The 27,959-nt window shown below is 42.7% G+C and overlaps 1 protein-coding gene across 4 annotated transcripts in view; it reads left to right on the top strand.

Annotated features, from left to right (window-relative positions):
- The window catches only part of OSBPL1A (oxysterol binding protein like 1A), a 134,971-nt gene that overhangs the window by 103,991 nt on the left and 3,021 nt on the right, over window positions 1–27,959 (top strand). For 2 of the 4 annotated variants that reach the window (XM_030552926.1, XM_030552925.1), the window contains exons 19-28: window positions 3,713–3,847; window positions 4,508–4,605; window positions 6,654–6,836; window positions 7,619–7,726; window positions 7,812–7,901; window positions 8,195–8,321; window positions 19,905–20,021; window positions 21,016–21,139; window positions 22,961–23,051; window positions 26,723–26,746. In XM_030552926.1, the coding sequence (XP_030408786.1) occupies window positions 3,713–3,847; window positions 4,508–4,605; window positions 6,654–6,836; window positions 7,619–7,726; window positions 7,812–7,901; window positions 8,195–8,321; window positions 19,905–20,021; window positions 21,016–21,139; window positions 22,961–23,051; window positions 26,723–26,746 (1,097 nt within the window). The remainder of the gene's footprint in view (window positions 1–3,712; window positions 3,848–4,507; window positions 4,606–6,653; window positions 6,837–7,618; window positions 7,727–7,811; window positions 7,902–8,194; window positions 8,322–19,904; window positions 20,022–21,015; window positions 21,140–22,960; window positions 23,052–26,722; window positions 26,747–27,959) is intronic. The other 2 variants (XM_030552928.1, XM_030552927.1) reach the window with 1 other exon arrangement.

Genomic DNA, 27,959 nt, shown 5'->3' with positions numbered 1-27,959 from the left:
GATGCGTTAGTGACTAGGTCTGTTTAATCAAATCTGGGAAGCTCAGTGATAGGTCAGCCAGGATCATTCTATTAGATCAAGGTATAACACAATCCAGTGGTTGGAGATTTAAGTTTGATAAATTTAGACTAGAACTAAGGGCTTGTCTTCACTACCAGGGAGGATTGACACTGCTGCAATCAATGCAGTGGGTGTCGATTTAGTGGGTCTAATGAAGACCCCCTAAATCGATGGCAGAGTGCTCTCTGGTCCACCCCAGCTCCCAGAAAAGAGTAAAGTAAGGCCATGTCTACATCTACAATTTTGCAGCGCTGGTTGTTACAGCTGTATTAGTACAGCTGTATAGGGCCAGCGCTGCAGAGTGGCCACACTTACAGCAACCAGCGCTGCAAGTGGTGTTAGATGTGGCCACACTGCAGCGCTGTTGGGCGGCTTCAAGGGGGGTTCGGGGAACGCGAGAGCAAACCGGGAAAGGAGACCAGCTTCGCCGCGGTTTGCTCTCGCGTTCCCCAAACCACCCTGCAAACCGCAGGGAAGGAGACCTGCTTGCTCGGGGAACGCGAGAGCTAACCGGGGAAGGAGACCAGCTTCGCCGCGGTTTGCTCTCGCGTTCCCCGAACCACCCTGCAAACCGCAGGGAAGGAGACCTGCTTGCTCGGGGAACGCGAGAGCAAACCGGGGAAGGAGACCAGCTTCGCCGCGGTTTGCTCTCGCGTTCCCGGAACCACCCAGCAAACCTCAGGGAAGGAGACCTGCTTGCTCGGGGTTCGGGGAACGCGAGAGCAAGCTGGGGAAGGAGACCAGTTTGATTACCAGAGGCTTCCTCAGGTATGCTGGGATACCTGCTTATTCACGGAGGTCAAGAAAAGCGCTGGTAAGTGTCTATACTTGATTACCAGCGCTGGATCACCAGCGCTGGATCCTCTACACCCGAGACAAAACGGGAGTACGGCCAGCGCTGCAAACAGGGAGTTGCAGCGCTGGTGGTGCCCTGCAGATGTGTACACCTCCTAAGTTGCAGCGCTGTAACTCCCTCACCAGCGCTGCAACTTTCTGATGTAGACAAGCCCTAAGTCACAGCACAGTGAAGACACTGGGGTAAGTCAACCTAAGCTACATCAACTCCGTCTGTTATTCACTTACCTGTAGTAGTGTGGCTGAGGTCAACTTACCCCCATAGTGAAAACAAGCCCCAAGTCACAAATATTTAATATACATTCAGAGAAGTTCTTTGGCCTCTGTTATACAAGAACTGGAAGATCGCAGTGGTCTCTTCTGCACTTATCTCTGAATCTTAAGTCTGCTCCCAGGTAATGGGTAATTGGGAAGGCTTCTTTTCTTTCCATTATGAAACCCCACCACATAGGCAGGTTCATCTTGGCCTCAGTGATTAGGTTTCACTCTCTAAAGTGCAATGTACCATACTGAAAGTTACACTGTTGCCTTACTAAGAGAATCTGCATAGCCACAAGGTGAAAGCACTTTCTGGGAGTAAGTTTCCTGTGTATGGATATTACATTAACTTCAAAAACTTATTCCCCTGTCACTGCAATCAGAAAACACACAATATGCAAGAAACCTACTGAAAGTCCAAACAGGAGATAACATTGCTCAGGAATGTTGTTTTGAACTTCAGAGCACATGGACTTTCACAGAAGCTTTTCAGCTTAGGAAGCATTATGATTCTTATCAGATAAGAGTGTAACCTGAAAGCTACAAAAAGGGCTGTTGGCAGCCGGTCTAGCTTGCTCTGCAAGGGAGCTCCTCTGTGCTGTGCACAGAAAGACACCTGATAAAACCTCAGTGTAATCTGGAAGAAGGAACCAGTTAAAATGAAGCCAGTGCTTTTTTAGGCTTGAGCTCCGCTCTGTCAAATTGCTGACAAAGATCACGGAGATATCTGTTTGTCCTGGTCATAGATAGGCAGATTTCTCCCTATTCTGTGTTTCCCAAAGAGTAGGAAATCCATATTGGATATAGGTGTCGTGTTGGGCAATTTCACAAGTGGTGCATGATGCTGAGAGGAAATTAAAGGGCAGGAAAAACTGCATTTGGAGAATAAAGGACCATGTACTAAAAAGTTACAGCACTAAAGGTTTATATTTAAATCTGTTAGAGTAAAAAGTCAGATGACCTATACTACTTCTATTTTTATTAGACTTAAATACTCTTTGCCATTTTCTTATCCCCATACTTAATGGGGCCCACTCTTACTTGTGAAACATTGTTTACTATTAAGTCTTATCTAGAATACCAACTTTGAGAGAGAGGGGTTTTAACTTGAATGTTAAGTTTACTATTATAGCAGCTGAGCAAAATTGTATTGTATGTTTATAAATTAAATCATTATTTTAAAAAATTTTAAAAGCTAGACTAGTTTAGAAATAAATCATTAGAACTTGGAAGATATTCCTTAGTTATTTGGGCCCAAATTTAAACTAAGTTTTTAGGTTTTATTCATTTTCATGCTGACTGTCTCAAAATGTTGTTTTTTTCCCTCTTTTGGGGAGTTGAAGGTTGGTTGTTTCTTAGGCCTTGTCTACACTACCATTCACAGCACTGCAACTTTCTCACTCAGGGATATGAAAAAACATACCCCTGAGCACTGCAAGTTTCAGCACTGTAAAGTGGCAGTGTAGACAGTGCACCAGCAATGAGAGCTGCACTCCCTGCGCTGGTAGCTATGCTCCTTGGGGGTGGGGGGGCAGCAGGTTTTTACAGTGCTGGGAGAGCGCTCTCCAAGCACTGGTGCCGCCACTGGTGCCGCTTTAACGTTGCTAGTGAAAACATACCCTTAGGTTGCTATTGGAACTGTCTCGATTTACAAACAAAAAACCTTCAGATGTTAATTTGCATAGGTTAGTTAATATAAAATCTGTTGGCAACTAACACACAGATTATCTAGCACAACCATTATACTCATCCATTAGTGAAAGTTAAACACCTTTCTTCTTGCTGAAGCTTGACTGCCTGCTCTCAGAACTATACTAAGAATGAGTCTTAGATCGTTATTCTACAGTGCTATTTCATTAAAGCAAAGTTAAATTAATCTCTTAATTGATTAGATAAAACTCATTCTAGTCTGCCCAGCGGATGTAACGAATGATGTAAAATAAATTGTCTGAACTGGAGGTTAAATATTCCAGATTCATTAGGTTGGTCAGTTTTTAAGGCAAGAATGTATAGATTTCTTTCAAGACTTTTACATAACTTATTCATATTACACACCAGACCTTATTAGCCTTTTTTGACCTGGATTCTTGTGACAATATTTGATCAAGTATGGTCCATTTCAGAAGCTTACTCCTATCACTTCTCATGCCCTCCTTTCCTTTCCCCCCAAGGTTGCCTGTTTGACTAATCAGATGGCCAGTACCTGTTCTAAAAATAGTGTTTCTGAATCGTGGTGTACAAAGCCTTTCAAAAGAAGTCCTGAGAATCTCCTATGTCCACCATCTTCCTAGTCCTCCTCCCCATTAGGGATTTAGATGCACTTCTCTTTTTAGCCATCTTTTCACCAATGCAAGGGAGAGGCTTAGCTTGAGAGACGTGGGTCTCTTTTTCTTTCAGAACTTGCTGGCCAGGTCAAGGGATGTTGCTCTGCCACTAGGCTAGCCTGACTTATCTCTCTCATAAACCAATTAAATTCTTGTTACTTAGTTCATTGTGTTTAATCTGTTCAGTTTTAATACAACTTTCTATCCTGTGTCAGGAGCTGTCCAAGATCACTATGCCGGTTATTTTCAACGAGCCGCTGAGCTTCCTACAGCGACTTACAGAATATATGGAACATACATACCTCATCCACCAGGCCAGTTCACTTTCTGGCACAGTTGAGAGGATGCAGGTACTTTACTCTGTAGTAGTGTCTTAAAATGCTTCTGATGGTCTGTTTGAACAGGCAGGACTGTGGTACAACTTTCTTTCAGATAAGATCATAAGAATGGCCATATTGGGTCAGATCAATGCTCTATCTAGCCCATATCCTGTCTCTAACAGCGGCCAGTGCTGCACCCAGAGCATGGGGTTTCATCCCTGACCATCTTGGCTATTTCTCTTTTTAACCCTGTTGTACTTTTTGCCTTCACAACATCCACCTGCAGTGAGTTCCGAAGGCTGATTATGCATTGTGTGAAGAAGTTACTTACATTTGTGACTAAATCTGCAGCCTGTTAAATGTTCTGTTGGAGAGGAGAGATGCTGTAACCTGCTGCACATGGAACTGCTTTGCTAGTTCTGTTAACTAGTGCTGTTCAGTTAACTCAATGTGTATTCAGTTTTTAAAGGCTTTAATATTTCTTAGCTTTTTTCAGAAAGCTGATAAGTTCTGTTGTACTCTTTCCAAAACTTGCCAGGCCCACCTGGGAGGCAATTTTTATGCCAAAAACAGAACTGATTTAATAGAGAAAGATGAAGTGCAATAAAATAACTTTTTTATATTTTAAGTAGAGTATCAAAGGGAAATCCAACAAAGTGAATGATATATGTTCAATATTCTGTTGAACAGTGTGTAGCTGCATTTGCTGTGTCTGCTGTTGCCTCACAGTGGGAACGTACAGGAAAACCATTCAACCCACTTCTTGGAGAGACGTACGAATTAGTCAGGTAACAAATAGAAACTGCATTTAAGACCAAAGTGTATTTTATGGAATTTGCAGGTTTATGTAAACACATTCTATGGCTTGTGAATTGCTTTGTGTGTTTGAAAATTGGCTGCATTTTAGGAGCAACTGTTACAAGTGCTCACACTGCAGGTTGTCAGCATTTCAAATGTTACTTCCCCTTTATGGGAGTCCAGCTTGCTGTAAAAATTGCTCTGGGTTGAAAAGTTATGAAAGTGTCTTTTACTTGAAAGCAGCCTTAATATAATATGTGATCAGAAAAATATCAGTGTTTAGTGTATAAACCTAGGTTTCATATCTATACTAAACAAAAACTTATGTAAACACATTGCCTGAGAAGAAATTACTGTTGTACAAATGTCCTTTGAACTGTTACACAAACTTAGATAATATATACAAATCTTTTTCGTTAAGAACTAAAAAATAAACTAAGCCCCTTCTGTTTTGGACCACTCTTGCCTACTTGTGGCGTCGGGGTTTCAGTCAGATACACATGTGGATGCTGCAATGTGTAGTCAAAAATTTTGTCATTTTAAAATAGTTAAGCCTGTTAGTATTTCTCCTGAACTTGTCTAGAGAGAGAGAGAGACAGACACACACCATGGCATAGCTACAATGGTGCAAGTGGTGCAGTCACACCAGAGCCCTGAAAGTTATGGGGGCCCAACCACAATCAGATGCTGCTGCTGGTGGCAGTAATGAGGCAGATGGCACTGCCCAAGGTGCTGCCCACCCTGCACTGTGGAGTGCCTGGCTGCTGATACTCCTGTCCCAAGCTTGTGCAGGAGCCTGACTGCATTTGCCCGGAGGCTGAGTCATGTGGGGTGTATGCACTGTGCTGCAAGGGTAGACAGCTACCCGCATTTAGGCACTGAGCTGCCCCTGCAGGCACTAGTTCAGGGTCAGGACACAAAGTACAGAGTGCAGGTGAGGAGGGAATAGGTGAGGGAGAGGCTGGTGATGGGAACAGGAAGCCAGGAGGAGTGGGGTTGGGGTGGGGTTCAGGGTTGAAGGTGAGGGAGCTGTCAAGAGTGGCAGTAGGGACTAGCAGGGGTGTGGGAGCAGAACACCCAGTGGTAGGGAAGAGGAAGCAGGCAGCAGCAGGGCACAGGGATGTGGTGGGGTGAACCTAGGCAATGTAGCACAAAGTGGGGGCAGTGGAGACAAAGCTGCCAGCACAGTAAGTATTAGGGGTGGGGATCTGAGCTGCAGTGTTAGAGGCGTGGGAGCCCTTTTCCTGTGACTTGCATCTCAGCAGAACCCTCCTTGTGTGTATTCTGGTACCAGCACCTAGTACAGTGCAAGGAACAGAAAGCGTGTCTAAAGGCTCCTTGACCTGCTGCTCTAATGGCCGTGGGAGGATGATATGCTGGGGATGCTAATGTATTTTTCCATTTAAAAACAGCTCTCTTGATTCTTCAGAAGTTTTCTTCCTCTAATTCAGATCTTAAAATTTTCATACCATGTATTCGGGGTGGGAACCAACATTCTTCCTTGACATTTGGACTTTTTGGGATTAGGGGTCATAGTAGAAACATCTTTTATTCCTGTACCTTTATCTTGTTTGCATAACTAGTTTAGGAATTCAGTTTGAAGTCCCTTTCTCCCTCTCTTCCTGAAACTTAATTTAAAACTAAACAGAAGCTGTGGGATGGGAGGGCAGGACTGGAGCTATGAGAGAGTTAGAAAGGAGGTGGAGAGCTGAACTGGGGCTGTGTGAGAGCTGGACGGGGTGGATTTCAGAATCAGGAAGAGACCCCCCTAACTTATTCTTGCACCAGGGCCCTCTGGGGTCTTGCAGCATCACAGAGAGAGATCTATATTGCAGTGAGTGCTTCTAAACTAATTGGTAGCTTAAATATCTAGATCCATACGTAATTGCTATAACTCTTACACATTCTGAAACATAAAATTAAAGGAAACTCTTTCACTGCAGTACCAGTTGTATCAGTGAAACTCTCACTAAATTTGCATTTCAGAGAACTGTGGAGAACAGTGATCCTGAAAACTTCATTTTTACTTTATTTTTAGAGATGATCTTGGGTTTAGACTCCTTTCAGAACAAGTTAGTCATCACCCACCAATCAGTGCTTTCTATGCTGAAGGCTTGAATAACGATTTTGTGTTTCATGGCTCAATCTATCCTAAACTCAAGTTCTGGGGCAAGAGTGTGGAAGCAGAACCTAAAGGGACTATAACTCTGGAACTTCTTGAGTAAGTTGATCAGATTACTGTATTAGACTTTAGTTTTGAGGTTGTGCAGAATAAAGGCTCATATAATGGTCTCCAGTGCTGCAAGATGACTTTTAATATAGCCACTATTTCATATAGATGAAGCAGACAGTCTTTTTTTTATGCAGTTTGCATATTTCCTGCTTTTATGGCTCCTTACAATAATTTATAACACACCCTACTGCCTGTTAACTCTTATTATCCACTTCATTTTTACTGGTCTCATACAGCATGTGTGACCACTTATGCTTAACAATGTGTCCTGCCTTGTATTTACCTTGGACACTCCAATTGCCTTCTTCAGACCTGAGGAAATGCTCTATGAAGCTGAAAAGCTTGTCCCTTCTGTTGGAAATTGGTTCAATAAGCTATTACCTCACTTCTTGTCCCTCTCGTATTCTGGGACCAAAATGGCTTGAACGTCATTGCAAACAGAATTGTACAGTTCACTGGCACCCCTGAGTTGTATAGGCTTCAGATAATTAAGGCCTTAATCCTGCAAATACTTACATGTGCTTAACTTTACTACTGTAAGTAGTCCCATTAATTTGCCAGTGGTAGATGCACTGAAGCTGCCATGCTAAGCAGTTAACAAAATCTTTCAGTGTCTCCTATTTTTGCCACACCATGCATGGCTGGTGCATCTTGTTTCCTTGATTTGCTGCCAATAACGAAGTTCCAGAGCCAGATACTTGCTGTAGAGTCATTCACGTATATTGTTGAAAGGTGTGATTATGCCAGCAGTTATTGTCTCTTTTTTTCAGACACGATGAAGCCTACACATGGACAAATCCTACTTGCTGTGTGCATAATATTATTGTAGGTAAACTTTGGATTGAGCAGTATGGAAATGTAGAAATAACTAACCACAAGTAAGCTGGCATATGACTTGTTAATTTACTAAGTTTTAAAACGAATTAATGAAAAGTAATTTGAGCTAAATGTTTCTTCCTCTAGAACTGGCGAGAAGTGTGTATTAAACTTCAAACCATGTGGGCTTTTTGGAAAGGAGTTACACAAAGTTGAAGGCTACATTCAAGACAAAAGGTAAAAATCCTGTCTTAGTTAGATCTACTATTCAATAAAATGCTACTTAAATATCTAATACAGATATATGTGGGAACTGTTGGAATTAAATACTGTTATACATAAAGGTCCTTGGCAAAGAATATTATGTATGTATGAAGGTAACTTGTTAGTAACTGTAATGTATAGTAAGATGGGGATTCGGTCTTAAATCTGTTCTTAGAATTCTTTTCATAATATTAAAATCTGAAAACACTAAAACTAACTTCATAACTTGTTTAAGCTCTTCCTAAAATTAGTCCTTTTTCTGACAGCAAAAGGAAAGTTTGTTCACTCTATGGGAAATGGACTGAGTGCTTGTACAGTGTTGACCCAGCTACATTTGAAGCTTACAAAAAAAATGACAAGAAAAATACAGAAGAGAAGAAAAACAGTAAACAGGTATTAGACATGTAAAGAGGTGGTGTGTCAAAGGCACAATAGAACGTTTAGTAGTCTAAGGTGCCTTTAGGCTTGTTACTGTTTTTTATACTTTTTCCTTAGACTTTTTCTTAGTAGGAACTTAGTAAGATTCGAAAAGCATTTGGACATGTATTATACGGATTAATTATAATAATTCTGGCTATTATCCAAACAGTTTTGGGAGGGTTAAAATCCTTGTGCTTCAGGATTTAGGCCAATATCTAAGGATTAGCATGGAACTTTCATGCGAGCAGATTTCCCTATATCTGCCTACTATTGGGTTCTTTCACCCTCCTCCAGAGTCACCAGATGGGATAGTGGACTAGAGGGACCATGAGTCTGATCTAGTATGGAACTCCAATCTGATGCTTTCCAGGCCTGTAAGCAGGATAGATAAGGGTCTGTTTAGAAGGATTTCATAACTTGGAGGAATGTCATATTCTGAAGGTTTTGCAAGGATTTTTACAGTCTGCACTACCACAGGAAATCTTACTCTTCGCGTTTCTGTAACCCATTTTGTTACTCCTTAACAATTCTTTCAATAGAAAACCGCTTTTTTAAACCAATGACAATGAAGGTTCTTACAGTAATTATACATACTTGTATTCATCTTAAATGATTAGAGAAAACATTTTTAAGTAAAAATCTGAGAACCCCTCCATGCCACTGAAGATCACCATGCTTGCTTTACTCCTTTGCCTGTTAGAGTCTAACCTTTCTAAAGGCAAGTATGCCTGTGTAGATTTACGTTATTGCTGTACAGGAGAGCTCTAAAGCTCGGGGGATTACCACCCTCTCTTTGAGGCTGCCTCTCTGAGCCTTTGGGAGGAGGAGGAGAAAAGAAAAATATACCCTGCACACTTGTTATCTACTTGTTTGTTTTTCCCTTGCAATACTGAAGATTACCCTGAATGAAATACTTTTGTGTACAAAGCTCAAGCTTCAGGTTACTTCTGGCTTCTCATGGGCTTTTAGTTAGTAAAATATACTTGCCTACTTTTGCCTTTTCACCATTTAATTCTTAAGAGAATTTTATATATCGTTTCACTGAATCTGCTACTCAGAATTTTATTCTATTCTCTATAGCTAACTTTTGAGTGTCTTTTTCCCTCCACTTCTCTGACTGGAAGAGACTCTTTGACATCCAGATTAGGTGTCCAGTCTTTCTGATCTTGGGAGCTGGCATAATAACTCTAAAATGCAAAATCTGCTGAAGAATGTTAATTATAACTAGAACTGCTTTGAAAATTGGCAAATGAAACTAAACAAAATCTAGTGAAACCGGGTTTTTTTCAGACAGCGGCTTAGAGCTGTTAGGACTCTGAGAAAAGCACAGTCTTTATTTAAATTAAAACAAAAACATGCACAAACAACAACCTGGAAAGTGCCACTGAGACCCCCACCCTCGGTTGCTGCCTAACTCTGTAGGTGCCTAAATTCCGTAGGTGCTGAAGTTTCCACTAATAGAGTCCCCTAAACACCTGGTGTTTCTGTCAGTGGCATTCACAAAGTCAACTAAGTCCTGATGCTGCCAAGCAGTTCAGTGCCCTATCTCATGTCTAAGACTTGGCAGGGATGTCAAACTGGGCTTTCCTCCATTATCTCACCTGCAGGGCCCAATCCAGTAGGTGTGCGCGGGGCACTCCTAAACCACACAAAAGATAGTCAGGAATGAGCAGGTTCATGGTGAACCTTGTAATATTGGATAGTTATAGTCTTTCACACACCAAGTGAGTGCCTAAATCACCAGTTTATGGGCTATTCTGATGTGTGATTCCATCTCTCCTTTTGAAGCTGTTCCATTTTCTATAAATTGAATATTCGTTGGGCCAGAGAGTGACCATATAGGGAACACTCCTGGAAGAAAGGAGATCTGGGTTGCAGTCCTTCCCCAAATCAGGAAGAGTAGAGATTTGAAAACAGGTCTCCCACATCCCAAGTGAGTTTCGTAATCTTTGGACTACTAGCTAAAATGGAGTAGGGGGGTCACTGCTGGGTTTTTGCAAGAGGACTAACCTTGCTTAGGTCCTAACTCCAGGAGTGTGCCTGGTACTAGTCAATATATTCATTAATGACTTGGATAATGGAATGGAGAGTGTGCTTATAAAACTTACAGATGAAGCCAAGCTGGCATGGTTTGCTAACACATTGGAGGACAGGATTAAAATTGAAAATAACCTTGACAAACTGGAGAAGTGGTCTGAGACCAACAGGATGAAATTCAATAAGACAAGTGCAAAGTACTTCATTTAGGAAGGAAAACTCAAATGCACAAATACAAAATGGGGAATAACTGGCTAGATGGTAGTATTGCTGAAAAGGATTGGTGGGCGGTAGTGGATCACAAATTGAATGAGTCACCAATGTCATGCAGTTGCAAAAAGGCTAATATAATTCTAGGGTGTATTAACAGGAATGTTCTACGCAAGTGTCAAGGTTTCTTCCCCACTCTGAACTTTAGGGTACAAATGTGGGGACCAGCATGGACACTTCTAAGCTTAATTACTAGCTTAGATCTGGTAACTTTGCCACCATTCAGAAATTTTAGTGTTTTGGATTACGGGAGAGTGCATTAGCTACTTTGTTAGAAGCTCCTGAAATGTGTTGAATTTCGAAATTTAAATCTTGGAGAGCTAAACTCCATTGAAGCAGTTTTTTGTTGTTTCCCTTGGCAGTATGAAGCCACTTTAGCGCAGCATGGTCGGTTTGTAGCTGGAACCGCCGTCCCCAAACGTATGGGCGTAGCTTTTCCAGGGCATACACAATAGCGTAGCATTCTTTTTTACTGATTGACCAGTGGCTTTCCCTCTCAAACAGTTTCTTTCTGAGAAACACGACAGGATGAAATTCTTGATCCGGTCCTTCCTGCATTAAAACTGCTCCTGCACCACGCTCAGACACATCTGTGGTTACTAGGAAAGGTTTGTCAAAATCTGGAGCCCTTAGCACAGGGTCAGACATCAGTGTCGCCTTAAGCTGGTTATAGGCCTTCTGGCACTCATTAGTCCACTTAACTGCATTTGGCTGTGTTTTTCTGGTTAGGTCTGTTAGTGGGGCAGCGATTTGGCTGTAGTGCGGTACAAATTGCCTGTAATATCCAGCCAAGCCTAAGGATTGGACCTGTTTCTTTGACTTGGGACAGGCCACTTTTGGATAGCATACACCTTGGCCTGTAGGGGATTTATTGTTCCTTGACCCACCTGGCGTCCAAGGTAAGTCACTCTGTGTTGGCCTATTTGACACTTTTTAGCCTTAACAGTTAGTCCTGCCTGCCTGATGTGCTCGAAGACTTTTTTTTTCAAGTGTTCCAGGTGTTCTGCCCATGAATCAGAAAAAATGGCCACATCATCGAGGTAGGCAACTGCAGATTCTCCCACTCCTGCTAGGAGACCATCTACAAGTCTTTGGAAGGTGGCGGGTGCATTTCGCAGCCCGAAAGGAAGCACATTACATTTATACACCCCTGCATGGGTGATGAAGGCTGACCTTTCTTTGGCGGGTTCATCTAGCGGTACTTGCCAGTACCCCTTGGTTAAGTCTATTGTAGAGATGAACTGGGCACCTCTCAATTTCTCCTATAGCTCATCTGTGCATGGCATTGGATAGTTGTCGGGACGAGTTACAGCATTTAGCTTACGGTAATCCACGCAAAAGCGTATTTCCCCATCTGGTTTGGGAACTAGAACCACTGGAGATGCCCATGCACGGTTAGAGGAGCAGATTATACCCATCTGTAGCATGCTTTGGATCTCCCGTTCTATAGCAGCTTGGGCATGAGGAGACACCCAGTAGGGTGAGGTTCTAATTGGGTGAGGATTACCTGTGTCAATGGAGTGGTATGCCCATTCAGTCCATCCTGGGGTGGCTGAGAACATTGGGGCGAAGCTAGTGCACAGCTCCTTGATCTGTTGCTGCTGCAGACGTTCCAGGGTTGTGGAGAGGTTCACCTCTTTCACACCACCGTCACTTTTTCCATCATAGAGACACCTTTAGGCCACTCAGTCATCTCCTTGCTGGGCTGTAAACTGACAAACCTTTAAGTCTCTGGAATAAAAGGGCTTTAGAGAATTAACATGGTACACTTCAGGCTTTAGAGTTGAGGTGGAGAATGCTATGAGATAGTTAACAGCTCCCAGGCGCTCTTGGACCGTGAAGGTCCCTTCCCATGACTCTTCCATCATATGGGCCTGTTGCGCCTTCAAGACCATAACCAGGTCCCCTACTTTGAATCTCTGGTATGTTTATCATACCAGGCCTTTTGCTCTTCCTGAGCATCCGTTAGGTTTTCTATAGCAAGGGCTAAAGAGTGTCGGAGGGTGCTTTGTAGGTTGCTTATAAAGTCTAGAATGTTAGTTCCTGGAGAAGGTGTAAACCCCTCCCATTGCTGCTTCACCAACTGTAATTGCCCCTTAACCTAGTGGCCATACACAAGTTCGAATGGTGAAAACCCTAAACGGGGATGTGGTACAGTCCTGTAGGCAAAAAGCAACTGCTGCAACATTAGGTCCCAGTCATTGGAGTGTTCATTTACGAATTTACGTATCATGGCCCCCAAAGTTCCATTAAACCTCTCCACCAGGCCATTGGTTTGATAGTGGTAAGGGGTGGCAACCAAGTGATTCACTCCATGAGCTTCCCAGAGATTTTTCATGGTCCCTGCCAGGAAATTAGTTCCCGAATCTAAGGATGTCAGAGGGCCAACCTACCCTGGCAAAAATGTCTGCTAAGGCCTGGCACATAGTTTTAGTCCTGGTGTTGCTTAGAGCTACACTTCTGGCCATCGGGTAGCAAAGTCCATGAAAGTAGTATGTACTACTTTCCTCTGGGGGTCTTTTTTGGGAAAGGACCCAGAATATCCACAGCTACTCACTGAAATGGGACCTCAGTTATGAGGAGTGGCTGGAGAGGGTCCTTGACCTGGTCTTGGGGCTTTCCCACTCGTTGGCATACCTCACAAGACCGGACATAATTAGCAACATCCTTGCCCATTCCTTCCCAGTGGAAAGACTTCCCCAACTGGTCCTTGGTTCTGTTCACCCCAGAATGACCACTGGGATGATTATGGGATAAGCTCAAGAGCTTTCCCCGGTACTTAGTTGGAACTACCAACCCTCTTTGAGGACGCCAGTCTTCCTGGTGTCTACCAGAAAGAGTCTCCTTGTATAAAAGTCCTTGTTCTACAACAAACCGGGATCGGTCAGAAGAGGTGAGAGGCAGTGGGGTGCTCTGTGCTGCCGCCCAAGCTTTCTAAAGGCTGTCATCTGCTTCCTGCTCAGCCTGGAACTGTTCCCTTGAGGCTGGAGACATCAGTTCCTCCTTAGACTATGGACTTGGGCTTGGTTCCTCTGGAAGCCATGTAGGTGACAGGTTTATTTTTGTTGATTGTGAACCTCTTTCCACTGGTGCACTATGATATTTCAGGCTCTGGCTGAGCCTCTTGGTTAGGGTTGTCCGCTGGTTCTGCCAGTTCAGGCCCGCTTGTGCCCTCTGGTGTGGGAGTGATAGATGGGTTTGCAAGCACTGGAGTCAGTGCTGTCAACGGTTCTGGTGCTGTTTGCTTTTCCAGTTCCAGTCCTGGGACTGGATGCACTATGGTCGTTGCAGTTGTTGGCAGGGGATCCGGTTCCACCGCCTCTGTCTGGGTCTCTGGTAACACAGACGGGGCTCTTGTGGACGGCTCAGGAACAGGAATGGGTGTGGAAGCTTGCTTGGCCTGGCTGCATGTGACCATTCCCACCCTCTTGGCCAGCTTCACATGGTGACCAAGTCTTCCCCTAGTAGCATGGGGATGGGATAATTGTCATAGACTGCAAAAGTCCACATTCCTGACCAGCCTTTGTACTGGACAGGCAATTCAGCTGTAGGCAAGTTTACAGATTTTGACATGAGTGGGTGAATTGTCACTTGGGCCTCTGGGTTGATGAATTTGGGGTCCACTAAGGATTGGTGGATAGCTGACACTTGTGCCCCCATGTGTCTCCACGCAATAAACTTCTTTCCACCCACTCTCAAGCTTTCCCTTCACGCCGAGGGTATTTGAGAGGCATCTGGGCCTGGGGATCTTTGGTGTGATTGTGGTGTAATGAACTGTACTCTGTTGGAGTTCTTGGGGCAGTGGGCCTTTATATGTTCCAGTTCATTACATTTAAAACATGGCCCAGCTGACTGGTCTGTGGGTTGAGGTGGGTTGCTGGAGACTGGTGAGGTGGGACAATAGTGTGTCCGGGGCTTTCCTTGGGTTATAGGTGGGGTCTTGGTTGCCCTCTGTGATATTCGCTCCCCTTGCTAGTATTTTTTTTCTTTTCTGCCACTTCCACCCATCTGGCTCCAATCTCCCCCGCCTTGGTTACAGTTTTGGACTTCCCATCTAGGATGTACCTTTCTATTTCCTCAGGAACACCCTCTACGAACTGCTCCATTTGCATTAGGAAGAACAGCTCTTCCAGAGAGTTAGCACTTGCTCCTGATATCCAGGCCTCCCAATTCTTTCCAATGTATTAGGCGTGTCGGGTAAATGACACATCTGGTTTCCACCTTAGGGCTCTGAACTGCCTATGGGCATGCTCAGGTGTTAGCCCCATTCTGATTCTGGCCTTGGTTTGAAAAAGATCATAATCGTTCATGTGTTCCTTAGACATTTCAGCCTCCACCTCTGCTAAGCGTCCACTAAGCTGTGGCCTCAGCTCTATCAAGTACTGGTCTGCAGAGATGCTGTACCCAAGGCAGGTCCTTTTAAAATTTTCTAAGAAGGCCTCAGTATCATCACCTGCCTTGTAGGTGGGGAATTTTCTGGGATGGGAAACAGTACCTGGAGAAGGGTTGTTAGGGTTGGCTGTTCCATCCTGTTTAGCCTTTGCTAATTCCAGGGCCTGCTGGTGGGCCTCCCTCTGGATCTCCGTCCTTTTTTTGTTTAATCTCCGTAGCTTTCTTGTGGGCAGCTTCTTTGGCTTTCTCTTCTTTCTCTCTCCTCCATCTCTTTTTTGTCTCTCCTCCATCTCCATAGCTCTTTTGTGGGCAGCCTCTTCTCTGGCTATTTCTAATTGTTTTAGTTCCATCTGTCTCTTTGTTTTTGTTGTCTTTCTCTGTTGTTTCCAGCCTAGCCAGCTCTAGTCTGGTAGTTGCTCCACTGGTACTCATTTTCCTGCTTCCCTGTGCTGGCCACACCCCTCTGTAGTTCACTGAACTGGGATGCACTCAGCTCAGGGCTGGTTGGTTAACAGAGGCCATGGCTACACTGGCGCTTTACAGCGCTGCAATTTTCACGCTCAGGGGTGTGAAAAAACACACCCCCCCCCGAGCGCTGCAAGATACAGCGCTGTAAAGCCTCCGTGTAAACAGTGCCGCAGCGCTGGGAGCGTGGCTCACAGTGCTGCAAGCTACACCCGTAGAGGGTGTAGCTCTCCCAGCGCTGGCGCTGCGACCACACTCACACTTCAAAGCGCTGCCACAGCAGCGCTTTGAAGTTTCAAGTGTAGCCATACCCAGAGACTTTCTAACTAGCTATACCGGAGGTAGAAAGAAAACAATTCAGCTTGTAAATTCCTTTTGCTGTCTGCTTGCTCACAGCTTGAAGCCTCCTTTACAGGTAAGAGGCATTAACCCTTATCTGTTTATGACAGCAAGATATGGGCAGTAACTCTCTCCCTCTCTACTCAGCAGTGATGAGGCCTCAGCTGGAGTGCTGTGTCCAGTTCTGGGCACTAGACTTCAGGGATGATGTGGACAAATTGAAGGGCATCTAAAGGAAAGCAGCAAACATGTTAAAAGGCTCAGAAAACCTGACCTATCACCCTAAGAAAAAAAGAGGGAGGCATGTTCAGTCTTAAGAAAAGATGAAGGGGGGGGCCTTCAGATATGTTAAGGGCTGTTTATAAAGAGGATGGTAATCGATTCCCCCCCCCCCCCCATGTTCACTGAATATAAGGCAAGAAGTAGTGGGCTTAATCTGCAGCAGGGGATGTTTAGGTTAGATATTAGGAAAAACTTTCTAACACTAAGAGTAGTTAAACTCCGGAATAGGCTTCCAAGGGAGGTTGTGGAACCTCCCATCACTGGAGGGTTTTAGGAACAGGCTGGACAAACACCTGTAAGGGATGGTCTAGGTTTACTTGGTCTTGCCTTGGGGCAGGGAGCTGGACTTGAAGACTTCTCAAGGCCCTTCCAGGTCTACATTTTTATGATGGCTGTGAATCCTGACTAGTGATAGTTGCCTCCCTTGGGCCAAAAGTGGGTGTCTGGCAACCTTTCAATTTAGGCCTCCTCAGCATTTCTTACTAGCTATCTTAAGCAGCTTGCTGATTTCTGTGAATCCCATGCTTAGGCATCTCATTCTCCTCATGCTTTGTATAGAGAGCCTGTGTGCCTGGCTGAGGGTTCCTCCAAATGGCAAGGTGCCTAAAAGGTAGATGTTGCAGTGCCTAGGTCTGACCATGGATCTAGCCCCTTAATTCTTAAGGCCCACAAAGGATTTCAGTTCCTCTTAGTTTCAAAAACTCCACTGCAGCCCACCACCTTCTAGTGGTGATGACACAGTGTCGGTGCTTCAAGGAATTGATGTTGCTTTAAGCACACTCTGAGCTTCCAAGTGATGTTAGGGTTACACTAAGATGTGTCTCACCACTTCATGCTCAAGTGATTTACTTCAGTACCATGAAAATATATAGTCTATGGGAAGCCTCACCTAGCCAGTGTTTCCAACTTCTCATGGTTTCCTGCTACTTCTGCTCTTAGTACTGCTATCATGTAGGTTCACTTCCCTTTTCTTTAGGGAACCTACTTGGATGTGCTGCTGGGGGCCAATGTCTCATTGGCAGATTATCCTGGACTTTCCCATAAAGCCTTTGATTGTATAGGGATAAAATCTTTTTGTGGAAAAACTTGCTATCCTTTTCATCAAAAAGATGTTGGGACTTTAGACCTATCTCTCTCTATGCAGAGATGGGTATCCTATTAACATACAGATTGAATGAAATAATATAGCTTCTTCATTATATTAAGGCTGTAACACCATTAAACCAGAGTGACCAGCTGTGACCCTGGAAACTCAAGAGATTTCTCTGATCAAGTGTAAGCATTCCGTGCTGCAGACTGCACCTCTGCATTAAAGATGAGGGCAGTTGCAGTCAGCTTTCTTGTGCATGCTTGGTGCAGTCCTCAGATAAGATAGCTGAAGTCTGGACACTACTGAATTTAGGGGTCCTAGAATCCTACACAGAGTGAAGCTAGAGTAGTATTTAACAATCTGGAAAGATAATGTTATTAATATAAGAGTAGTGATGGGTACGTTATTTCAGTGGTTTTCAACTTTTCCAAACTACTGTACCCCTTTCAGGAGTCTGATTTGTCTCATGTACCCTGTGTTTCACTCACTTAAAAACTATTTGCTTACAAAATCAAACATAAAAATGCAAAAGTGTCATAGCACAGATTGCTGACTTTCTTGTTTTTATCATATAATTATAAAATACATTGATTGGAGTGTAAATACTGTGCTTACATTTCAGTTTGATATATGAGCCTGTTTTTTACTTGTGAGCCTTGTCTGAAGCTAGAGCCCTGAGTGGTATGGCTGAAATGCAAGCCTTGCCACCTAGGGCTGTAGCATGTAACTTAGTTTTGTGGGGCCCCCTGTGGCATGGGGCTCTGGGCAACCCCCCTAAACCCATCTCTCAATCCCCAGGTTGAGAAACACAGATCTAGATGAGTTGAGTACCCCCAGGGATATGCGTACTTCTGGTTGAAAAACGATGCATAGCACTGAATAACGCACTAATTGAGGTGATGTCCAGGGAACTGCTGAGAGTGGCTAAAATGTGCTTCTAGTTTTATAGTCACTCTTCATTGTAACTCCAGTGATGTTTATGTGCATATTGAAACACAACCAACTATTGACAAGCTTCCATGGAACAGAATAATTTATGAAAGGTCTGGTGCTTGGTTTGTGGATTAGTTTGTTGTTGATGTGGGGCTTCTTTCTTTTGATCTGGTAGCATTTTACCTCAATTTCTTTGTCATTCTGTTCTGTCAGGAATACTAATAACTCTTTGGAGTCAGCGTGCTAGCACAGCCTAGGAATATCCAAGTGAGAGCTGCACTGGCAGATTGATAGCAGCAAAGGGATTAAATCTACTATGCATGATATTCTGGGCTACTTTGCAGCCATCCTAAATATTGAAAGCACTAGACCAAAATAATCTCATTACTAAACCAAGTTCTAATAGTTTGTCTTGGTAGCATGGATTGGCCCAAGTTATGTCAGAAGGGTTCAAAACCATACTCTAGCCTAAGTTTCTCTGTATGCTGAAATGCAGATACAGCAATTGGCTTGTCCACATTGCCTGGCCCAACTATCATAGAACCAAGTTCATTCACAAGAGGGCTTAGACTGTGCTTATGCATAACTGGGAACTGTGTTCATTGTGCTTAACTGTCTGCTTGGATTTCTACTAAACAATCTCCAAAGATCTCTAAAGCTTTTCCCATGCTGGGGTGGAACCAAATTGTATCTAGAACTAACCTGTAAACTAACACGCTGGGACAAAAATTGCCATCCAGTACCGCAGCATAACAAGTTATGGTTTAGTCTATCAGTGTAGGGACTGACCAAACTGTTTTGCCCTGTTGTGACTGAGCTGTTACCAAACCATGCCAACCACTTGGGACTTCAGGTTTATAGCATAGTTTAAGGGCATTGATTAATATGTGTTTCAGTTCTGTCTATGCTGCTGGACCAAAGCACCTTTTAACCAATTGGAGAACAGTCTGCCCTACCATTATCCTCTACTACTCTGGCTAGTTTGGATGGAGACTTAAGCAGTATTTCCAGAAAGGTATTAACCATGGTACAGCACTGTCATCCTAGCCAGTGTGCATCAACCTTGACTGTTCACAATCAACCTTCTAGATTGGGTAAACTCTTCTCAGAAGAGCATTTGTTTAATGTTTCTTGTTTTCACTGTTGACATCATAATGTCAATGGAACCTAAGACCCCACTTGCTGAACATCAATAATGCAGCAATTACACATGCACAGACTGTAGGATGCATGTTTCCTTAATGATGGAGAAAAAAGAAAAGATGGTCTGCACTTTCAGCATAAATAAAACCAAAATTGATCTATATTTTAAATAGGGAGGGGGAGCTATCATTAGTGTTCTCTATGGTGGTGAGAAACAAATAGTAACATCAAAATGTGGATTTGAAAGCACCTATTTCTCATTAGCTTCACGCTGAATGAATAAATAAATGTAAAAAAAACTTGGCAGAACTGTCTAAATAGAATGGCTTTTGTTTTTAATTTCTCTGAGAAGTTGATGGCTCTTCTAATCTTCACATGCATCTAGAAAACCCAGTGGGTGTTAAAATCATTACTTAAGCCACGGGGGCAAAATAAGTACTGGGGCAGTGAATGTGTGTTCTCTGTTGGTATGTTTCATGCATTTTTATAGGTTCATGTCTTAGTCTCATTTCACTGTAGCTTCTATGTAGGACTGTTCTATGGTTTGTGTTTAAGCAAACAGCCTGTGACTCGGATACATTTTCTTGTATTTGTGCTTCTTATAGGTGGGCAATTCTGAAGAACCAGATGAGATGCCTTTGCCAGATTCTGAAAGTGTGCATGTCATTCCTGGAAGTATTTTACTCTGGAGGATAGCTCCAAGACCTCCAAATTCAGTACAGGTAAGCCAGGGCTCTGGTTAAATGTTTGGTGCTTTGACAATTCATTATTAAACTGTAAAATGTACAGTGAACATCTTAATTATTGACTTCCCTTGCTCATGATGCAGTGGTTAAAATAATTTTTACAGTAAAATATTTTGCTGCAATGATCTTGAACTTCCCCAACACAAACTGTAATGAGCGATGTAATGTGGAACTGAATATGTAGGCCTCATATTGTAGATGGACTGGCCAGCGTGCACACTTGGCTTCTTTCTAGCTTAGCTTAACTTCTCTACAGACTCACTGATTACGATGAATTAGATAATTGCTCTACTTAGCAGTTGCCTGGAGAATTCACTATCCCACTCTGTTGCCACTTAAGTACTGTCATCCATTTGGGAGGCAGGTTTAGTGCAGGACAGCCACTGCGTGAGACCTTTCATCAGAGGTGTCCATAGAGGAGCAGAGTCTGCCAGAGCTGTGTAAGACAAACCATGGAGTACAGGAACCCACAAGTCAGAGGAAGGCTACATAACATGAGTGGGTGTATGAAGATCTACTGAGTTGGATAGACAGCTGAGCAGCACAGATGAGTAGATGCGTGGCTAGAGAGATCCGGAAGCAGCAAAAGAAAATCAGGCAGGGTGGTCATGTAGGTGCATATAGAGAGAAGGCTAGGTTGCTTTAGTAGAGGTGGTGAGGAAAGCCCCTGAAGGATGAATAAGGACAAAGAGAAGGAGGGAGAAACAACCTATTTGGCTAGTCAGATCTCATTCTAATTAGACATGAGCATAAAGGTTCACCCACATATACCTGGCACACTTTCACCTTGCTAGCATCTTAACATTGCTACTATATAATAGTTCAGTGATTAGAAAATTGCTTTGATTATATGTTACTACATATCAGTGCTCTTTTGATTTTTGAAAAGGTCTCTTTTTATAAGTGAAGACTCTTAGCAGCCAAAACTTTTTCATAAAGTGATTCTTTAATTTTTGTTTGTCTCTTTCAGATGTACAACTTTACTAGCTTTGCTATGGCTTTGAATGAATTGGATAAAGAAATGGAGAGTGTTGTTCCTAAAACTGACTGCCGGTTACGGCCAGATATAAGAGCGATGGAAAATGGTGAAATAGGTGATTTTTTTTAAAAAATAAAACAGAATAACTTGTCAAAGTTGAAAGACTCATGGGAACTCCAACCGAAAGGTTACAGATACTACCTTAAGCAATAACAAGCCATCTTTACAGATAAGCTTTTCTCTTTTTTTGATGGTAGAACATACCTTTGAAATATATCCTTGTAGGGGTGAGTGAAAATGTTTAAATGTATAAGCTTTATGCCAGGCATGTTACCCATACCGCCATTCTAAGCATTACACTTTTTTATTGTTAAATTAGAGTGAAGAGACTGAGGCCAGATAGAAGGCACAGAATGCTGCCTTGTCAAGCTTTTTAATTGGACCTTTTATGAAGGGCAGTAGCAAAGTTGTGAAGTTTGTACAGCGGCAAGTTCTAGTCATGGCAAAGTCCTTTCATTATTCCACTCAAAAATATTCTTTCATTACATCAACCAATCCAAAATACCAATTTCAGTAATGTGATTGAAACTACTGAAGTTAAGTTTCCCCCCTCAAAAGAAGTGCATGCTCACTTTAAAATTATTCACAGGAAAAGGGTGAGGAAAAAAATAGACTTCATTAGGAGGAAAAGCAATTCCTCTAAAAGTCTGTTTAACTAGTACAAATTGCATGTGTCTCTTAATCTAGAAATGTCTAAGATGCCTATCGCCATGGTGTCAGTGCAGTGTTTACTGGCTTTTTTTCTATAGTGGGTTTGGTGCTCGATGCTCTGATTTGTGACACTTGTTTATATGAAAGCAGCATGACCTGGAGGATGGAACTCAGGGACTAAAGACTTGGGTTATATTCCCAGTTGTGTCTCTGGCCTGGAGGGTGACCCCAGGAAAGTTACTTCACCTCTGTGCCTCTATCTGTGCACCTGTAAAATGGGGCTAACACCTTTTCACTTGCTTTAAGCACTTTCAGATCAATGAATTAAAGAGTAGCTGGGCATTATGATGCTGTGGTACTGAGGAGTTCTCAAAGTTCGGCAATGAGATCTTTTGAGGCTTTTTAAAATATACTGTAGAGAAGTTGCTTCCTTTGACCAGTCTGATCAGTCTTTACCTTTCCCTGTAAATTGGATTATTCTGTGACTAGTGAAAGTGACTCATACTGTGTTTCATCCTTATTTACCCAAAGTATTTAGTATTACATTCTTAATTTACGGAATGCACTAACATTCAGTGATCTATCAATATCTGCAAGCTGTGTAGTGGTGGTATATCTGTTTCTGCCCAGCAGTCATACTGCCACACGCTGAGCGCTGCGATAAGCCAGTGGAGCTGGAGAAATTAGAGAGGCTGTAAATCAGGAGAATCACTTTGGTAACAATTTTAAACTCTGATCATTTGAAGATTGTCTCTGTCATGGTGCGTTGAGTCCCAAATACGAAGCAACTTGACAGAGGTCACACAAATTTGTGGCGCAGGTGGGGATTGAATCCAGGTCTTAATCCAGTCCAGTAATGTAACGATTTTCTCTTCTGAAGGGAATCTTAAAGCCCCTCTTCTCAAGAACTGCAACAAATTCTCAGGTTCCTTAAGTTCTGGCTCAACCCACAGTTTGGGCGTACACTGAGACCTGTCTTTGATTGATCAGTCTGACTGGTAGAGCTTGTCTTCTAGTTGGCCTTACTTCTAAAACAGAAATGCTGCTCATAATCTTGCCTCTCTGCTTTGCTGGGTCTGCTCTTTAAAGGAGGCTTTTAAAACTGGCATGATCTAACAAAATTAGTGTTGGAAACAAGTTGAGTCTTCAGTTTAACAGGGACTTCAATAAAAGTGATCAGGAAACTAAGATTTTTATTTTTTTTCCAACTTTTGTTCCTTTTCAGATATAGCTAGTGAAGAGAAAAAAAGGCTAGAAGAGAAACAAAGGGCTGTCCGCAAAAACCGGTCCAAGTCAGAGGAAGACTGGAAAACAAGGTCGGTGCATTTGATAAAGTTCTTGGCTGTTCAGATTAGGTGTCTGTCCACGCACAGGTTATTCTCAATCACCAGAAGAGTTGATGACCACTCCTGCTCTGCTATTACTATCCTATTTGAGATTTTGATCAGAGTATTTGTCATGCCTGGTTTAGTGAGGAATGTCCAGGGCTCACTACAACATCAGCCCTGTTTCATTTTCTTACTTAACATCCCCCTCCCCCATCTCTAAACAGCCTGTCATGCCTCCTAAGCATCACTTGTTCTGTCAAGAACACAGCTGTTGTCACTGACACCCGCTCACTGTGACACGTGCAGTCTGTGATGCTGTACAACTGACCAATACACACATGCTCTGCCATACAATAGAAGAGATTCTGGTTTGATTTGATCGCCTTACACTATCTGTAGATGAAAATAGCAGAGGAGACAATGTGCTTGGCCCCAGAGAGAAGGGAGCTCCTATCTTTTTTTAATGATTCTTCCAGTTAACTATTGTTATGTATCTTCACACCCATGACTCCCTAAAACCACCCACTTTTATTCCTGTGGTACCAAAAACTAACCAAAGGATTTTTTCCTTTTGGACTATATTAGAAAGCAATCAAGCATATCTATTTAAAACACTACTCACATTATACAGCCTATGATCGGTTTTGCTTCCTGCAAGCTGGTGCAGTATGCTGCCTGGTCCATGTACCTGACTATTGCAGCTGTTTATGATCTAGCTAACTTCACAACTAGAAGGGCTGGGAAAAAATTCTAAGTGAGAGCTTAGATTTTGTAACTCTTTTCCATCCCACCACCTCAAGAAACAGTTTTCAACCCATGGTGGCCATGATTCCTAGGTGTTGAACTGTTTGTGTGACCTTAAAGTTTTCTTGTTAACAGTCTCTCCCGACCTTGTGTGTCCTCCCAGAAAGCCAAGCATTTTGAAGGCATAAGCCTGTGTCAATAGTAGATGCATGACCATAAAACCTTATCACAATTTGTGAGCAAATTATGCAGATTATATAAACAAAGCTTTGAGACTTGAAGTTCTGTCTGTCAAGATCTGTCATTCTGCTAGATTTTTTCTAACTTAGGTTACTGAAGTGGATTTTAAGCAGTCTAACTCCATATACACGTGCTCTTGAATTCCTCACTGAATAAAGAACAGCTTTAGAAAGTATCAGAGTGGTAGGCATGTTAGTCTGGATCTGTAAAAGCAGCAAAGAATCCTGTGGTACCTTATAGACTAACAGATGTTTTGGTGCTCCAAAACGTCTGCTAGTCTATAAGGTGCCACAGGATTCTTTGCAGCTTTAGAAAGTGTTCTGCTGGTTCTCCTTGCTCTCCCAGTGTCTTTTAGGTTCTGTTATACAGACAGATTGTAATAATTGAAATCTTAAGCCTTCTGTTTCTAAATTTAAATTTTAATAGTTTCACTGAGTTCTGTGACCTACATAATACATAGGTCCCTCATAAGGATACTTGGGCTCCCAGCATTTGACATTAAAACCCTTGAGTCCAATAACTTACCGCCACCCTGCTGTAGGTAGGTGATATGGGAAAGCAGAAGGGCATTGGAGCATTTATTTATCCATTTGACTTTCTCTTATCTTTTTGGGGTTGCACATTAACCATAATGTAGTAGAGAGCACGGAGTCTAAGTGCCACCCACAGACTCGCTCTTCTCTCCAGAATTTCACATAGGCTTCCTGTTGCCAACTAAACTTAGTTGCAAGTTGTTAGAATCTTTTTATAAATTAGTAAAATGGGGCTCCAGTTCTGCAAACCCCCCAAATTCCTTCCCTCTCCAGGACTGAGAATGTATCCTACTCTTCATCTAGATAGTTAGAGCCTTTTAAAAAAAAAAAAAAAGGCTACATGGCACTGTACAGGACACCCTTTTACTAGAAGGGTCACAGCTGCCATCTGGAATTAGATGAGTCTACTAATGACTGAGCAAGATAAGAATTGAAACCCACATAAGATGTCTTCAAAGCAAAAAATAAAAGCACATTTTTATCTCTGGACTCAGTCAACACATGCTACAAAGTCATAATGTTGTGCACTGTCTCCTGTTTCTCCTCAATTCATCAGCATTTTTTTTTTTAAAAATACACATTGCAGTAAGGATGTAAGTGCTATTCCATGTTCTTCATGCGTGAGTCTAGGAAGCCATTAAAAAGCTTTGGCAATACCATGCAGTTCCCTGAAATGCTTCAGCTTTGTTTGATAGTGTTTCAGGAGAGTAACTTCCACGAAGTGCTGTGGTAACTCAGGGCCACTTTACAGATAATTTGAAGGGGCACCTGCCACCTGCTGTGCTGTGCCAATACTTCACCACCAGTCAGGTGACTGGTATAGTTAGTCTTATCAGGCTTTGAGCAGCTCCCGTCCTTCTGGATTAGAAGATTAAAGTGCCTGTCACCCCCTGGAATTTGAAAACTGATGCCAGCTTCAAAAGCACTGCAGCATGAAGTATAATGAGGCTCCTCAGTATCTGCAATTCACCTCTACTTTCAGACTTGAAGACCTGGGATAGTAAACCTGCTGGTTGTTTGTTGCCGAGAACTAAGTGCTTGTTTCTATAAACCAGAAATACTCTGGCAGTGGGGAGGAATTTCCTCTCTGTGGTAGGATTCCTATACACTAACAATCTTCTTGTCCTCCCTGTACTTCCTCCTCTCCACCCTCCCCCACGACCCCTCCAGTGTCCAATAGCATTCCCCCTTTGATGTAATGACTGGAATTGGAAGTTCCACTGTGGCCCTCAGCGGTCCACAGCCACTATTCTAGCCTTTCTTCTGATGTCAAGGAAGGTGTATCTAAGGTGTAGGGTGGACAGCTGAAGTCCAGCTACAGGAATATGAACCCAAAAACTAAGCCCACTGCAAACTTTCCCTATTCCCCATTTCAGTCAGCTTATTTTTATTTCCAGTCATTCCCTGCCATTGAACACCCGTTTGTCTTGTGCATGAACAACTTATTTTGCAGTTGTTTTCAAATCTCTCATTAGTTTTGCACTCAATACTGGGATTTGACAGTAGTGCAAAACAGCACAGCAAAAGAAACGTGAGTGAGGGAACCTGGGAAGCAATAGGATGAGAGGATTTAAATCCCCACCCCGTGGGGGAAAAAGGAATTAAGAGAGTAAAGAATTTGCAACATGATTCAGAAAAGTCAGTGGGGAATGAACCTTCCTGAGTATATCTTTGCTGAACCTCTTACTGTCATTCCTACCCTTTAGCAAGCCAGTATCGCTCTACTCTGACACAGGCAATTGTTCTTTGGAATTTAGGCTAGAAAAATCTAGCTGAAAGTTTCCAGTAGGCTCTGCACCAGACTCGTGAGGCTCATCATCCTATTTCTTTTTACCAGAAATTGAGCTAACTAGCACACAGTTGGGTGTGCTGGGCTGTATTCCATCCTTTGAGAAATGTTTAATGATCTTATTCCAAGACAAGTGTTGTAATGGTGCCGCTCCATGTTTCTGGAGTGCCACATAGCCTCTGGGGTTGGGTCTAGATGTAGTATCTTTTTGAGAACTCTCCACTGGTCAGCAAACCCAGTGCTTCCGCACACCCACATTCTGAGTGGTAAAGCCACTTAATCATACTGTTTGTTTTACACAGAATGTCTAGTAGTAACTTTGAGTTGCATTTTTTCCCCTTTTCCAACTGAAGTCATCTGACAGCCTTGGGTCCCAGGTTTGGACTTGTCTGATTTCCTTCTCTCCTCACCCCATCCCCACTTTTTGCTTGCTTTCTCGAAGTGCTTGGCTTGGTTTGCCCTGAGACAAGCATAGAACAATGTTTTTGTAATTCTTCTGAGTTAATATATGGTGAAGTTCTGGACACACTTGGTCTCCTCTCCCTTGTCAGAATGCCAGGGCTTATTTGTTTCATTGACTGTGAATAATCCAGTGTGTATTCTAGGTTTCCTTACCTTAACAATTACTATCAGTATACAAATTGCAATAGGTAGGCACTGCTTGCATTTGAGACCCTTCCTATCACTTTCCCCATTCTCATTCTATATCAGGAATTTGTCAGTTTACTTGAAATAAAAAAACGGGGGGAAATTTTTTCAAAGATTGCTAGGATCTAGAAACCATCTGTTGGACGATGGCAAGGTATAGTCATAGAAAGCTAGATTGCTTTATGGTCTCTCCATTTAAGAAAATTATGCAGAAAACAATCCATATTTTGAGATGAACCCTTCTACATATTTCCAGGAATGTTAGATCCTCTGTTTAGGGAATACATAGTTTTATGTCTGCAACCATCATTAACTACGTAAGTGCACTTCTTAGGGCAAGATCCCTATCCTTTTGGTCTACTATTTTCATAATGGGCAGGATTTTCACAAGGTCTAGTGATTTTTGGGTGCCTAGTTTGAGACACCTTAAAAGGGGCCCGACATCAGAGAGTTGGTTTGTTTCTGGAAAAGCAGGTAGCAAATAGAGCACCCAAAGTCACTAGTCCACTTCTGAAAATCTTGGCCAATGGTCTAAAGACTGTATTGAGCTCCCTGGCACAGGGACCTTGTCTTTCACTAAAACACAATGAACACCTATGCTGTTGCAAGCAATATTTGTGCTCTCCTCTCCTCCAATCGCTGTAAGGTAGTGGTTGATCTGGTATACTCTCTATCCTTTTCAACCTTTACCCACCCCACCCCCATACTAACTTCATTGCGTGCATGAACTCTAACAACACTATTCCCAGTAAGCTAAATTTTGCTTCTACAGCACCACCCACTGGAAATAAGGTGTACATTTTTAACAGGAAGGGTAATTAATCATTGGAACAGCTTAACAAGGGCCACAGTGAATTCTCAATCACTGGCAATTTTTAAATTGAGTGAATGTCTTTCTAAAAGATCTGCTCTAGGTATTGTATTGGGGCATTTCTATGGCCT

This window comes from Gopherus evgoodei, chromosome 2, assembly GCF_007399415.2.
Source record: "Gopherus evgoodei ecotype Sinaloan lineage chromosome 2, rGopEvg1_v1.p, whole genome shotgun sequence".
NCBI lineage: Eukaryota > Metazoa > Chordata > Testudines > Testudinidae > Gopherus > Gopherus evgoodei.
This window is presented reverse-complemented; position numbering and strand designations above follow the sequence as displayed.